At 40.1% G+C, this 15,446-nt stretch overlaps 1 protein-coding gene across 1 annotated transcript in view; it reads right to left on the bottom strand.

The window, feature by feature from the left end:
• Nucleotides 1-15,446, bottom strand: part of Utrn (utrophin) — a 490,302-nt gene that overhangs the window by 269,879 nt on the left and 204,977 nt on the right. The window contains exons 39-42 of the mRNA XM_051164610.1: nucleotides 10,273-10,464; nucleotides 9,040-9,212; nucleotides 6,433-6,583; nucleotides 4,938-5,113 (exon numbers count right to left, since the gene is read on the bottom strand). Of these exons, the coding sequence (XP_051020567.1) occupies nucleotides 4,938-5,113; nucleotides 6,433-6,583; nucleotides 9,040-9,212; nucleotides 10,273-10,464 (692 nt within the window). The remainder of the gene's footprint in view (nucleotides 1-4,937; nucleotides 5,114-6,432; nucleotides 6,584-9,039; nucleotides 9,213-10,272; nucleotides 10,465-15,446) is intronic.

Below are 15,446 nucleotides of genomic sequence, written 5' to 3'. Positions count from 1 at the left end.
GTTTTTTAAATAGGTATAATATATGCATAGGTTGTCACATTATAGAAAGGAGATCAAGGAAAAATCTAGCCAAGGTTTTAAAGGGTGGGGGTGAAACAGTGAAATGAAGACGAAAGGGGAACTCCCAACGTAGGTCTTTTTTATGGTGTAAGAATAGCATCTAGGCATAGCAGCCATCAGTCAGAAGATCAGAATCCAGATGACAAGTAAGATTGTAGATTTTATACTGTGTGACTATTTGTGAGGCCTAAGTTCTTTCTCGGACTGTTTGTCTTTGGTATACAGGAGGGTTACTGATTTTTTAAGATTAATTTTGCATCCAGCCACTTTGCTGAAGGTTTTTATCAGCTGCAGGAAGGAGCTCTCTGGTGGAATTTTGGAAGTCACTTATGTATACCATCATATCATATCATCTGAGAACACCGATACTTTGACTTCTTCCTTTCCTATTCGTATCCCCTTGATCTCCTTTTGTTGTCTTACTGCTCTGGCTAGGACTTCAAGTACTATATAGAAGAGATACAGTGAGAGTGGGCAGCCTTATTTTGTCCCTGATTTCAGTGGGATTGCTTTAAGCATCTCTCCATTTAATTTGAGGTTGGTTATAGGTTTCCTATATATTGTCTTTATTGTGCTGAGGAATGTGCCTTGTACCCCTGATCTTTTCAAGACTTTTAACATGCCTGGGATGAAGCTTACTATGTTCATAGCAACTTTATTTGTAATAGTCAGAATCTGGAAACAACCTAGATGTCCCTCAACTGAAGAATGGATAAAGAAACTGTGGTGCATTTACACAATGGAATACTACTCAGCTATTAAAAACAATGGCATCACGAAATTTGCAGGCAAATGGATGAAACTAGAAAAGATTATCCTGAGTGAGGTAACCCAGACCCAGAAAGACACACATGGTGTGTACTCACTTATAAGTGGATTTTATCCATACAGTACAGGAGAAACATACTACAATTCACAGACCTAAAGAAAATAAGTGACAAGGAGAGACCCAAGGGAGGATGCTTAATTCTCATTCAGAATAGGAAACAGAATAGACAGTAGAAGTTGGCGAAGAGAGGGAACAAGGTAGGAGAGGGAGCACAGAGAGAAATGAGGGTGGTGGTCAGCCCTGGGGATGGTGGAGGTGGGAGGGAGGACAGAAGGCCTGCAGAGAAAACAGAAACCATGGGTGCGGCCATCTCTGTGACAATCTAGAGACCTAAGATGGGACAGGCTTCTGAGAGGATGCGGGAGTGACTCTAGCTGAGACTCCTAGTAGCAGAGGTCATGGAGAACTGAAGAGGACACCCTCTAACTAGACAGGACTCCTAGTAGAGGGAGGGGGACACCAACCCACAAAACTTCGACCCAAAATTTACCCTGCCTATAAGACGTGCAAGGATAAAGTTACAGCAGAGATTAAGGGAATATCCAACCAATGCTTGGCCCAACCTGAGACTCACCGCACGACAGAGAGAGAGAGAGAGTCAACCTCTGACACAAACAACAATATTCTGCTATGCTTGCAGACAAGAGCCTAGAACAACTGTCCTCTGAGAGGCTCCACCCAGCAGCAGAACAAAACAGATGCTCAGAGCCACAGATAAACATTAGGGAAAGTATAAAGGGTCTTGTGGAAAAAGTGTTGGGAGGGGATACAGAAGGATCTGGAGGGGGACAGGAGCTCTACAAGAAGACCAACAGAGGCAACTAACCAAGGCCCAGCGGGCCTTGTGGAGACTGAAGCACCCAACCAAGGACCATGCATGGCCTGGACCTAGGCCCCCTACACAGATGTACTTGATGGGCAGCTTGGTCTTTATGTGGGTCCCTTAATAAGGAGAGCGGGGGCTTTCTCTGACATGGCTTCTATTGCCTGCTCTTCAGTTACTTCCTCCAGCTGTGCTGCCTTGCCAAAGGATAAGGGAAGAGGACACACTCAATCTTGATGCAACCTGAGGAGCTGGAGTGGGCGTGGGGGGGGCCAATGGGGGAAAGTGAGGGGGGCTGGTGGCGGAGGGAGAGTGGGGTGCTCAAAGAGGTGAGGGAGAAGGGAAGAAGGAGGGAGGGTAAGGCTGGGAGGAGAGGAGGGAGGGGCTACAATCAGGTTGTAAAGGCAATAAATAAATTATTTTAAAATTTTAAAACAGATTATTGATTTTTTTTTAAAAAAACAGTTTGAAAGATGTCAAAGGCTTAGCAGAATCATTCTATTTAAGCTGCTGCAATTAGATGTTGCTTGAAAACAAAGTACAATGTTTTAATGAAGTACACTGTGCCATCCCTAACGGGAATTTACATTTCATTGTACCTTTTATGTTTTTAACCATAAAAAGCATAGAATATTATAACACATACAACAAAATATGTATGTAATATATGTCATATATAATATGTTATAATATTATATATTAATATTATAAAATAGTAACATATTGGAAAGGTGTAATATTTAACACTATTGTAATGCTTTTTAAACTTAATGAACGTTGCTTAAAAATATAACTTAATTTTTAAAAATAAACTGTAGCTTTAAGATAAAGAAGAAATGAAACAATAATAATGACGGCTGGAATTATAATAAAACACATTAAAAACTCATCTAACAATTTTATAAACACCCAAAATACTTGTATAGCCCTATTGTTTCACAAATATTAAAAATTAAACTGCCAGTGTTTCATAATCATGACTAATTTTATGCTCTAAAACTAGAACTATAAAAGATCAAGGAATTTCAATAAGACAAATTTGAGTCACCCAAAATTTTCATCTGCAAACTAGCTAAATATAGCATATATGCTGTTATCCCTAAGATTAGAAACAAGTTCTAAATTCCTGGCCAAACAATTGATAAGAATTGCTTATTAAGTAATAGCACCACACTGGAGAGATGGCTCAGGGGTAAAGAGCACTGCCTGCTCTTCCAGAGGTTTTGAGTTCAATTCCCAGCAACCACATGATGTCTCACAACCATCTATAATGATAACTGGTAGCGTCTTCTGATATATAGATGTACATGCAGGCTGAACATTGTATACACAATAAATAAATAATCCTTTAAAAAAAAAAGAATGGCACCCAAAATGCTAAAATTGTGCAAATTTATCTGCAGGCATTCAGTGCAAAACAATAAAAGAAACACAAAACAAAACTGAACCGCACGCTAATTCTCAATACTTCTGAGCCTCTGGGAGTTCCAAAGTGGCTCCAATACAAACAGGTTAGAGCACAGAAGGGAAGTTCAATATGAATTCATGAAAGGAAATATTGCTTCAGTGAGAATACAAGAAACTGAGAAAGAGGATCATAAATTCTTTCACTTCTAAAACCTGAGTGCTATGTATGTTGAAGTCACTTTGGTTTTTTTGGAGAAGAGTGGTGCCCACAGTCCACAGATACACATTTGGAAATCAAGGGGGCAGGGCTGTGCAGCTGTTGTTGCTATGTCTTGCCAGTGTCAAGTATATTTTTCCTAAGAAACCCTCACAGTAAGAGGATGACCCATGGACATTTATGAGCACGGCTTGTGAGTTCAGAAGCACTTCCCCTTCCTCCCCGGCACATCTCTCACGCAGCCATGGCTATGCTACTCACACATCCCAGATCTACCTGTTTTCTCAAGAAGGCTATCACAGCTGAGTCTGAAATCCCCCAGAAGCCCATGAGGCTATTGGACACCGGTGGAAATTTTACAAAGCCTCATGGGAGTGATTTTGAAGGAGAATCTGACCCAGGAGTCTCCTTTTCTTTCTGCTCTCCTGCTTCTTGGCCAGGAAGCGTGCCATCTGCTCTAGGGGGCATGCCTACCATGATGTCCCACAGCAGGGCCAAGGCAATGGGGCTGAACACTCACAGACTAACACGTGTAAAACTCTGACCCCAAATAACCCTTCTCTCTTTATAAGCTAACCATCTCAGGATGTTGGCTAGCTCACCACAAAGGCTCACCCTAGAAAGAATTTATGCAAAATGGCTGAAAGTGCCTCAGAACTCAGCTGCAGGTAGGTTCCCTCTTCATTGAGGCAGAATTCCACAGCCCATCACTCCCGCCTCTGGGGCAACACCTTCGCGTGGATGTTTGCTTTAATTACACTGTGTTTTCCTTTCAACTTTATCACATGTCAGTCTGAGATCTTTGTGACACGTGAATACCCAGTACTAGAGAATATGAATGAAATTGGTTAAAATAACACAGCATTAGCAACATACAGCAATAACGTGCTGAGAGAGTAAGTTCGAGAGAAACTATTATAAGAAATGGATATTTTAAATGTACACAGTAAAAATTTAAAGATTAAACACTGTCTCATTTCATTAATCCTTAGGCAATTGTCTGACGTTACCGCTTTCTTTTGTAGAGGGGAAACAGTGATCAGGCACGGCACAATAACCCTAAGGGTGCAGAAGTGTCGCAATACCTTTGTGTAGCCAAGAGCTCTCTGGTTGGACTGAAGGCCCATGCAACAAAATGGAAGCCATGCCTACTACTGGAAACCTAGCCAACTACCCAAGGCTAGTAAAGTCATGGATCTTGGCTGTGAACTTACAACCGCCACTTAACTAAATCAACGTAATTCATAGCTACAGTCTGAATTTTTTATACTTATTCCCCCAGATAAGTGTAATTCCGATCCCTCATCAAAGAAGCCCCTCTTTCTAACAGACAGAGTCCATGGGTGCCTGATATCTAACCTAGGGTCTTCGCACTTGCATGGTAACTGCTCTATTATCTGAGCCATCGCCCTAGTCTCAAAGAAATTCTTATGCATAGGACATCTAAACAGAACTTTTCTAAATAGCCTAAAAACAGTCACAAGAAACACGGACAGTGGTTAAATGCTACTAATATTTATATCCTGGTATTAGATCAGATTAAATGTAGTTTACATGAAATCTTCACCCCTCTGTTCAAAGGTCAAGAACTGAATCATCACCTGGGCTGCCGATCCTTCACCTCAGCTACAAGAGTGCTCCAGCGCTGGTTTAAATCTGCCAGTTTATCCTTCAGGAAGCTTGCATCCGAGGGGCGGAGTCTCTGCACAAAGCCCTCCCCCTTTTGATTGACAGCTATGACGCTGGGCTGGTGGCTGCTGAGGCCCTCTTCCAGTTCCTATGACAGATTGCACATTATAAATTTCCACCGCTTGATCAAACTGTTCAGATACCTTCAGTGCACCCAGTATTGCAGCATCAATTTAACAGCTACAGAAACAAATTCCCGAGAGGGCTATTTATATGCCTGAAAATGCCTTTTCAAAGGAGTTAATTACATTTCCAGGGACACGGGAAATGAAAGCTATCTGGAAACTGAATCCATCCTCGTGAATATAATCAGGCAAAATATACTGACACTGACATAGGATGCCTTGGTAGCTAGAAACAAGTATCAGCTGTTTACATCCTAACAGGCGCATCATTCACATTAGGCTAAAGTGAACTGCCCATCATCTTCTTCCAAACAAGGATATAAGAGCAACTTGTAACACACACATGCATGCACATACTTGCACAGGTGCACACACAATTATATTGGCCAAATATAATTTTTATGTCCAGCCATTTATAAAAATTCTCAATGTGTATTTTATTGAGATGCTGCCTCGGTCTGCAAAAATTTCTAAGGAATGGGTTAAGGGTTATTTTGAAGTTGAATCTAAATACTTATCTCTAACTCAAAATTTAAAATAAAAAAAAATCATTACCATGTTGATAAGTAAGGAGGCTTTTTTTTTTTTTTGCTCCCTATTAACTGCCTATAGGAAATACATTTTTAAAATGTAGTAAAGCAAGAAATACGTTGCGCAATGGACGTCTGAACTTCTGCTTGCTACAATACTCTCTTCAGAGATCTATTGTGTCGGCAGGGCTGACTCTTATGGTGTGTTACATATTTGCAAGGCTGAGTCCTACAGCCTACAAGAGATCCACCTTGTCCATCAAGGAGAGTATACTTTCATTACAATAATCAATTAAAAAGGAAAAGAAAGAAATGAAAAAATTGGAAGGCCTAAGTGTTTAGGGCACAAAGCAGTGCTGATTATGCATCTATTTTTCTGTCTTTGATATAGAATTAGGTATATATTTTTTTTGTGTTATTCTAAAGACAAAATTTCCAGAAGAGAAATGTCTTCTAAAATGTTTTAAAGAACATCTGTTTCTCACTTTAGTGGTTTAAGAGTACCTTCTTTCTTTTAACGTCTTTAAAATTCAGATTAGAAATTGTATGGTGGCTTGTATTGCTTAGAATTTTAGAACTCGGAACTAGGTGTAGAAGAAAAGCTACAGTGATGAATTACAGTGATATATGTGTATGTGAAAAAAATCAATACATTTGGTCCCAACCTCTGTAACACGTCTCAGCAACCACATCCAAACAAACAAGCAAGCGACCTTCCTGCACATCCCTGTCCTGGGAAGGGACACACTCACCAACTGGTGTGTCCTGGCTTTCTCCAGGTCCAGGCTGCCATCCGGAGCACGCGTGTCTAGCAACAGGTCTTCAGCTTCAGATACCCACTGCGTGAGGTCATTGAGGTCACGACGGAACTGCCTCCATTCCTCCACAGACCTGGCAAAAGACCTGGAGCACAAGAAACAGAATCAGAGGTGCTTCCAGCTCTACAGAACTACCCGGAAGCAACTTTGCTTTCAAAATAGTCATAAGTCAGCCAATCAAATCTCACTTAAACTGAAGAGTTTGAATTGAGTGACATCACAGCTTCTGGCTTGGCAAAATTCATTTTCAAGGTAGGCTGCATTTACTAACTCCCTTCTGGGAAATGAGCCTCGTGGCAAATGCAAAACAATGTGTGAATCCCACCCCACCCATTTCTCTGCCCACTCTTTCTGCTTTTTAAAAAGGTTTTTGCCTTCTCTGAATTACACAGGCACTTTTGATTAATTGTAGGCATGTTGGTCCATCCAAATTTATACTCTTACCACTCAAGTACCATGAAACATAAAAACATTATACTAGTCTCTTAGAAAATATGTGGTTTTAATGATGGAAGGCTTCATTTAAAGTTAAAACAAAGCAAAACAAACAAGTTAAAACAAAGGCCAAGAAAAGAATAATTATTCTAGAACACTTATGGGAAATTTCTCACACTGGATGAAGAAATTCACAACTTAAAAATGAAAACATGGTATTTGCTAAAAGTAATGCTATAGTCAAGCATAATTAGCAGAACTGAATTAATGCAAAATAACATAATTTTAAATTGTCACATTATTACTAGCAGTAAGGACAATGAAAATTTATTGGGGAAAATTTGGTCATTTGTTTAATGAGGCAAAATGGAGCTAGTCAGTGCTTAATTGTGGGTGCACAGAGGCTGTCTAAGGATCATTTGAAAAGGAGAGGTGTGTGGGCAGCACCAATGGTATCGAAGATGGAGTAAAACAGCTACTGAGCTGGGGTCTCAACACACAGTACATAGCCAAGGCAAATTCTGATGGGTCATTAAATGGAAATTTGGAACCACACAACCAAGATTGTTTTTCAAACATACATTATGATTTACTCACACATAGAAAATGTAAGGAATGTACACGTTCCTTACATTCATACAATCATAAAGGAAACAACTGTAAGATATAATTTTACAAGAGTAAATTTGTTGTACGTGAAAGGGTACAAGCAAGTTTAAGTGCTGTACAAAAGGCTGTGAATGCTTGCACAATAAACAGAAAATATAAATAATGTCCTTCAAGGTAAAAAAAAAAAAAAAAACATTTTGAAACAATAAGTAGCAGCCCCTTGGTTTAAAAGATGAGCCACACAATAATATTGGCGACACGTGCCTATCAATGTTAGCTGGGTTCTAAATGAAGGATGTGTTTGTAAATACCACTGGCAGGGTACATTAGCCAAGAGCACATTATAATACAGAGAGAGTTTCAGCCTTTTTTTTTTTTAATTGCCTTCATCTAACAACCAAGGGTGGTAGTGAATAGGAAATGTCGCCCATAGGCTCATACATTCGAACACATGGCCAGCAGGTGGCGCTATTTGTGATAGTTTAAAGCCTCGCTGGAGGAAGTAGTCTAGCCACTTGGAGGAGGAAGCTTTGAGGTTTGACTTTACCCCACTTTTTGTTCTCGCTCCACTTCCTGATTGCTGATGTAATCAGCCAGCCTCCTTTCCCTCAGGCCATGTTTTGCCTGTCATGTGAACTGTATCCCCTGAAACCATAAGCCAGAACAACCCTTTTCCTCCTTTAAGTTGCTTTGTGTATTTGTGTCACCAATGAGGAAAGTAACTATTACGTAGGTTCTAACAACAACACAACAAAAATGTGTATAGGGAAGCACACAAGGATGTTCCCTACCTACACCCAGAGACCCTTATAGAAATCTACATAGCATCAAAGGTCAATAAAGTGTGTTTCTTCAATGATTGAACAATCATATGAATTATAGAGGCAAAAGAAAATTTCAAGAATTGGATACTTTGTTTTTGTATCTGAATACTTCCAATGTATTAGTTGGTGGTAACTTCCCTGTTGCATAGTACTTTTTATTAGGCTATTTCACATTGTATTTGCATTTCACTACTCTCACAGCTACTGGGAGAAAAAAGTCATACCCATTTTTCTTTACCCCTATTCACAGGCTCCTGCTCAAAGTCTAGTAACCAAACATCTCCAAAACATTCTATGAAACAGAGGGTTATAACAAGAAAATGAAAGAGAAAGAAATAGCTTGTGGTTATATATGGATTCCAATTATCTGAAGCTGCTTCTGCTCTTTGTTCACATTAATCATGGCATGTAGGAGGAAGGAACATTAATAAAAATCCTTTCTAATTAAAAAAGGAGACTGCTTTTATGCCAAATAAATAAATAAATAAATAAACTAAAGGTATTCCTATATTATTGAGATAGTATGTTGTAAATGTTCATGTGCCTATGGTCATGTTTCTCTTTCAAGAATAAAGTTCATTAGAAGTATGTAGAAAATGTTTTCCATGGTCCTCGTGGACTCATGGGCTCTTTAAATGACCCATGAGTAGCATCAAGAGCTCCTCTAACTCACCCATTGCGGTCACTGTACATTCTATTCACTCGGTCCCATTTGGCATTCAGCTGAGTCAGCACATCCCTGATCTGAATGGCTTCAGGACCAGAGGCTTCCAGGATGACATCCGGCTGCTTCTCATGAACGATGGCAATCTGCTCTCCAAGTCTGTCCAGCTGATCTTTGACATTCTGCAAACACATCGTCACACAAAAGCAGAATCCAGTCAAGGACCAAAAGCAAGAGCGTCACAGATAAAGGGTTCCCTGCATCTCAGTCATATAACATAAATGAGGCTAATTACTGTCGCATGTGCAAATGGAGGACTTTTCTATATGAAAATCTTATAGTTACTGAAATGTGAGGGATGCCATCACAATGTAGATGGAAAAGCACCTCCCAGACGTTCAGACTGACTTCAAGGTGGGATATAGAAAGGCTTTAAAAACATTCTATGGAGGTTTAAAAAAAAAAAAAAAAAAAAAGCTTATAACTAGAATTAGAATTTAAACACCTAATCACAGTAGCTTAAATGAGGAAATGATTTTTCAAATCCCTCAGACATGTCAAACCTATCAGAGATTTTACTATGACTTTATATAGCAGCACAGTCACGTGCTTGGAAGAAACATTCAAAGAATTTAAAACTTTAACTTGAGATCAATATGCAGTTCCACACCTGGGTATCTAGCTAATCTTAAATCAATATGGATGACCTGACATCATTTGACACAAGTGACAATCAAATTTACATAAGATTAAAATAAGAGTTCTGCACTTGCAAATAAACGTGCTTTTATAAAAGTCCGAACCCACATTTTTTTAAATTAAAAAAAAAAAAAACCAACATGTTGTATCCCACCAGTGAATACAGTAAGGTTTCAACTGTTTATACACTTTATCACTAATTTGGAGCAAATCAAGGATCACCTAAGTAAACACAATAGCAGCTTCCCATCTGAGCATGGGGCCTCATCGCTATAATCCCAGCTTTTGGCTGGCAAAGGGAGGAGGGATGTGGGCATCAACTTAGCTTGAGCTATCCAAGGAGGCCCTGCCCTAAAAAAAAAAAAAAAAAAAAAAAAAAATAGGGAAGAGGAAGGGAGAGGGAGCAAGTAAGGGTGGAAGGGAAGGTAGGAGGGGAAAAGTGACAACGACAACGAGGAAGAGAGAGGGAGAGAGAATCCCGGCATTGTTTCTGCACTTTTTCTAGAAGCCATGGCTCCTGGAGGTCAGCACTTGGATTTTTACCTTCAGAGCATCTTCCTGGAGAGAGAAGTCTTCATAGACAGTGGTGGTGAGCTCAGGAAAATTAAGTGATAATTCAATGTCGTCCATAGTGAGTAAAATTTTATTAATTTCAACCAGATAATCTGCAGGGAGGGCCGATGATGTGATTCCAGAAGAAAGTGGAACCGTCTTTCTCTGCTGGATAGGGATTGTCTATTTAAAAAAAAAAAATCAAAGAAATAACACAGACACCTTAAAACCTCCTCATGAACGTAACTGCAAATTGGAAAAAAAAAATTACAGGACTGTTTTATGGAAGCATTCAAGAATATTAACCAATGCTTTAAGAACCATAAATAAGGTGAATGTGATCAAAACCCATTATGTACATGCAGTACAATGTCATAATGAAACCATTATCATAAAATTAAATAAAATCGAGTAAAAATAACATTATTCAAAATAATTTTTCATATTTTAACCTTCATGGCTACAGAAACTCAACAAATGCTACTTCAGCTTTTATCTGCTGCTACACATAAGAGATAAATACAGAACCTATGTCATCTAAGCTTATCTAGCAAGAAGGACAACTACTTCTTTTTTTTATTAATTTATTCATATTACATCTCGATTGTTAGCCCTTCCTCTGTTTCTTCCCATTCCTCCCTCCCTTCCACTTCCCCCCTTCTCCCCTCCCCTATGTCTGTGATTGAGGGAGACCTCCTCCCTGTATATATGCTCTTAGAATATTGAGTCTCTTCTTGGTAACTTGCTATCCTTCCTCTGAGTGCCGCCAGGCATCCCCATCCAGGGGACGTGGTCAGAAAAGGGCACCAGAGTTCGTGTGAGAGTCAGATCTCACTCTCCACTCAACGGTGGAGAATATCCTGTTCGTCGGTTAGGTCTTGGTAGGAATTCGAAGTTTACTGCCTATATTCTCCTTGGCTGGTGCCTTAGTCTGAGGAGGACTTATTAAAAAAAAAACTTTAAACCTCTGAAGAAAGAGATTGAAGATGACATCAGAAGATGGAGGGATTTACCTTGTTCATGGATCGGGAGAATCAACATAGTAAAAATGGCCATCTTACCAAAAGCAATTTACAGATTCAACGCAATCCGTATCAAAATACATACAAAATATTTTGAAGATATTGAAAGATCAATTCTCAAACTCATATGGAGAAATAAAAATCCCAGAATAGCAAAAACAATCCTATACAATAAAAGATCCTCCGGAGGAATCTCCATACCTGATCTCAAGCTGTACTACAGAGCAACAGTAATTAAAACAGCATGGTACTGGCACAGCAATAGGCTGGTGGATCAATGGAATCGAATTGAAGACTCAGAGATGAACCCACACACATTTGCTCACTTGATTTTTGACAAAGAAGTCAAATCTACTCAATGGAAAAATGATAGCATCTTCAACAAATGGAGCTGGTCAACTACTTCTTAAGCAAACACAAATATGCTGTCAATCATCAGTTCCGCATGAAACACACTATTTTCAGATTGTTATTTCATCCTCCTTCGACAATACCCCAGTTAGATTAAATACTTGTAGGCCATGGTGCTCAAAACTAAAGCTAAATGTCTTTGCAAAATATACTCAATGGACACAGTGGCAACACACCTGTGCATCTTATTCCTTATGAGGCTGAGACAGGAGGATCCCTTGGTTCAAAGTCAGTGAGTGCAACAGAATGAGACCACACCTCATGGATTGATGGATTAATTAATTAACTGAGAAATGCCATAAGGGTTTCAATTGAAATAATATCGATGTAACTTTGCAACAGTGTTGCTGAGCACAGACACCTGACGAAGGCTACTGGGTCCTAAGGGGTTGTACTCAGACCTCCTTTGCCCTAGAGGAATTCTGGGTCCCCCACTCAGAATAAAGTGCAATCTGGGCTGCTTGGCCCTTGAGGAGTTAAAATACTTTACTCCTTGACAGATATACTTTAATAAGTGTTGTCTAGTAATCTCAAGTGGCTAGTTCCCAGATACACTGCGTTCTCTTCCGAGACAGGATCTCATGTATACCAGGCTGTCCCCATTCCCTATGGAGTCAAGCATGACCCTGAATCTCTGACATTCCTGCCGCCATCTCCTGTGCGCCAGTCCCACTAACATGGGCCATCACACCCAGTGTATGTGATGCTGAGTACCTAACGTGGGACTTTGTTCATTCAAAAAAGCACTCTCCTGACTGAGCCCCAGCCCCAGCCCGTAGCGTTCGCTTCTATACTTTATTTTTAAGAGTAGAGTGTAGATTTGATAATAACAGTAGTGACAACAAATGCATGTCTCCTCACTGAGAGATTATAATTATTTTCAAGATCTCTGTGTGATGTTAAAACTCCACGCTGCAAGTCAATGAAACACTTGCATGCTGTTGAACTTAAAACCCTGTGTGCACTGCATTCTAGAATCTGATTAGCTTCTGTTCCCATCAACTGGTAGCTCCGAGAGAGCTAGCCAAAGGCAGACTTATAGGTTTCCTGACTGTATCAACAGGACTAACTAAAATTATCTCTAATAAATATTACATTATTTTAACACTATATATTTCCATCTTATCCTGAAGACATTTCTAGGTATGCAATCATATGCTTAAGAAAGAAAAGTCTGCGTTCTAGTAAATTTAAAAGAATATTAAAGTAATTAACACCCCAAGCTTTGAGCCACTGCTAAGTAAAAAGATTATTTTACAAAAGTTAAATATATATGTAATAAATATTTACGGCATTTAAAAGACGCTGACTTAGCAGGGGTGAGTTCACAAGAGTAGGCTCACACATCCCTTTCCTCATCATTAAAGATTTAAAAAAAAAAGTGTGATCCAATGCAGCTTTCTGGCCATTAACCAGATCTATTTTTCAAAGACCAAAAGCAGCAGCCGAAGATCCACAAGTGCTTGTGCGTGGGTGGGGGGAACTGATCTCGGCAGTAGATCTCTTTGTTTCACATCCCTGGACATTACTACTAGAAACTGCTGAGACACTTGTGCAACTCGCTAACAAATGGCAAGACTGGGACTCCTGGTCTGCTCTGAAGTCTCAGAACAGGTCGTTATTCTGCAAGGCTGTGGCGACCTGAGATTGTACGATGAGCTGAGTACGGCAGTCATAACATTATGAAGATCCAGGTTTTAACACAAACAAAAGGAACTCACATCCCTCAAGACAATCTCATCTACAACTCAACTCAGGCATTTCTGTCTCCTCCTACTCTTTGCAAAAGCCTAGCAGCTCAAAATGTGCTTTCTACTCTCCAAATAGATTTTTCCTCCCAGGGTGATCAATCAAAATGCCCTACACACACAAAAAAAATTCTGTCCGCCAGATCTGACCTAGACTTTATTTCTGGATGATTCTTTTTCTAGAGAAGCGTACTTATAGAAGTATGGAGGGCTAGAAGGGTACAGCAGGCTAGAAGAGTACGGAGGATTAGGGTGCGGGGACGACTAGGGAGATGGCTAGGTAGGACTTTGAATCTTTTCACCACTTGCTCCTGCATCCCTGCGTTGGCGAGGGGAGACAGGAGGATGCCGGAAGCTCACTAGCCAGTCAGCCCAGTTAAAACTTTGAGCATTAGATTCAGTCATGCTCCATCCCAAATAAATACAGTAAAGAACAACATAGAGAAAATCATCTCAATGACCCTATCCATATTTTCTTTTTTCTACATTTTTGCGTCTAGCTAGCGTGTGTGTGTGTGTGTGTGTGTGTGTGTGTGTGTGTGTGTGTGTGTGTACTTGTATTTCAGAATAGTATACCATAGTCAACAAATGGGAAAAGGCCACGTCACAGATCTTTCCCTGACAAGAGTAAATTCTGGCCCTGGAGTAGCTAACTCTGATTGCATATTAGAGTTCACTGCAGCACAGTAGCTCAGTTATAATGAAGCCTGGTGTCCAACACCAGAGGAATGGGAAAGGAAAATGGACACTGGAATTTTTCAACCAAAAGGAAAGATGAAGTTGTTTTAGGAGGAAAAATGTAACTTAACCATATTAACCAAATTAAGCCAGTCTCAGAAAGACAAGCACTGTGCTTTCTCTACTTCATGGTTCCTAGACATCATTAAAATATGTAAAGTCATAATGATGTCTATGACAGGAAAGTGGAAAGGAAACTTCTAGGGGAGCAAGGGGCATGATGGGAGTAAGAGGAGGTGAGAAAGAGGAAGGCAGAGAATTGTGGGAGAAAACATGTTCAGCATACAACATACACTTGCATGAACTTCCAATTATTATATTTAGCTTTTCTTTTTTTCTTTTGAGACAGGGTTTCTGTGTGTACCCTTGGCTGTCCTGGACTTGCTTTGTAGACCAGGCTGACTATTTTTAGCTTTATTTCTTAAATGTGCCACCCGTAGATCTGACCTGAGAGATTTTGGTTTCCTGACTCTGAGACACAGATTTGGCTGCTTCTGTTGCTGTTTTTGTTGGTGTTGTTATGCATCTGTTTAAATTCTCCAAATCATGACAATACTCACAATCCAAGACAACATAGGGAGATGGCTCAGCGGGTAAAGGTGTGTGCCACCAAACCTGATGACATGACTTTGATGCCCTGGATCCATAGGGTGAAAAGACAAACCCACCTACTTGTCCTCCGACTTCCACACATGGGCCATCACTTTTCTATGACCTTATAACAATCAAGTGGTAAACACTTTGTGTTGTATTCAACTTGAAACCTTTTATTCCACCAATGAGGGTTTTTTAAAAAAATGTGTGGATATGTATGTGCATGCATGCATGCATGTATTCTTAGGTGTGCATATATACATGTATATCTAAGTGTACACATGTGTGTAAGCCAGAGGGTGACCTCGGGTGTCATCCTTAGGAACACCACCCACTGAGACACGGTGTGTAACTGGCCATGTCTCCTGGCCTAGACTCCCCAATAAGGTAACTGTCTGCAAGACAAAACTCTGGTGTCCTCCTGTCTGACGCTCCACCACTGAGGTTACAGTACCCTGCCACGATGCTCAACATTTGTACATGGTTCTGGGGACTGAACTGAGGCAGCACAAGTCCTTATGCTTGTGGGAGATGCACTTCCCAGACCACCATCCCCAGTCTGCTGTGATTCCTACTTCCCATGATGTGAGAAGGAAAAAAAAAAATAGCTGAGAACGGAACTTTAGTTTCCTCCTTCTAGACAGACAGGTTA

This window comes from Acomys russatus, chromosome 21 (assembly GCF_903995435.1).
Source record: "Acomys russatus chromosome 21, mAcoRus1.1, whole genome shotgun sequence".
In the NCBI taxonomy this organism is placed as follows: domain Eukaryota; kingdom Metazoa; phylum Chordata; class Mammalia; order Rodentia; family Muridae; genus Acomys; species Acomys russatus.
Note: the sequence above shows the minus strand (reverse complement) of the source record. Positions and strands in the feature narration are given on the sequence as shown.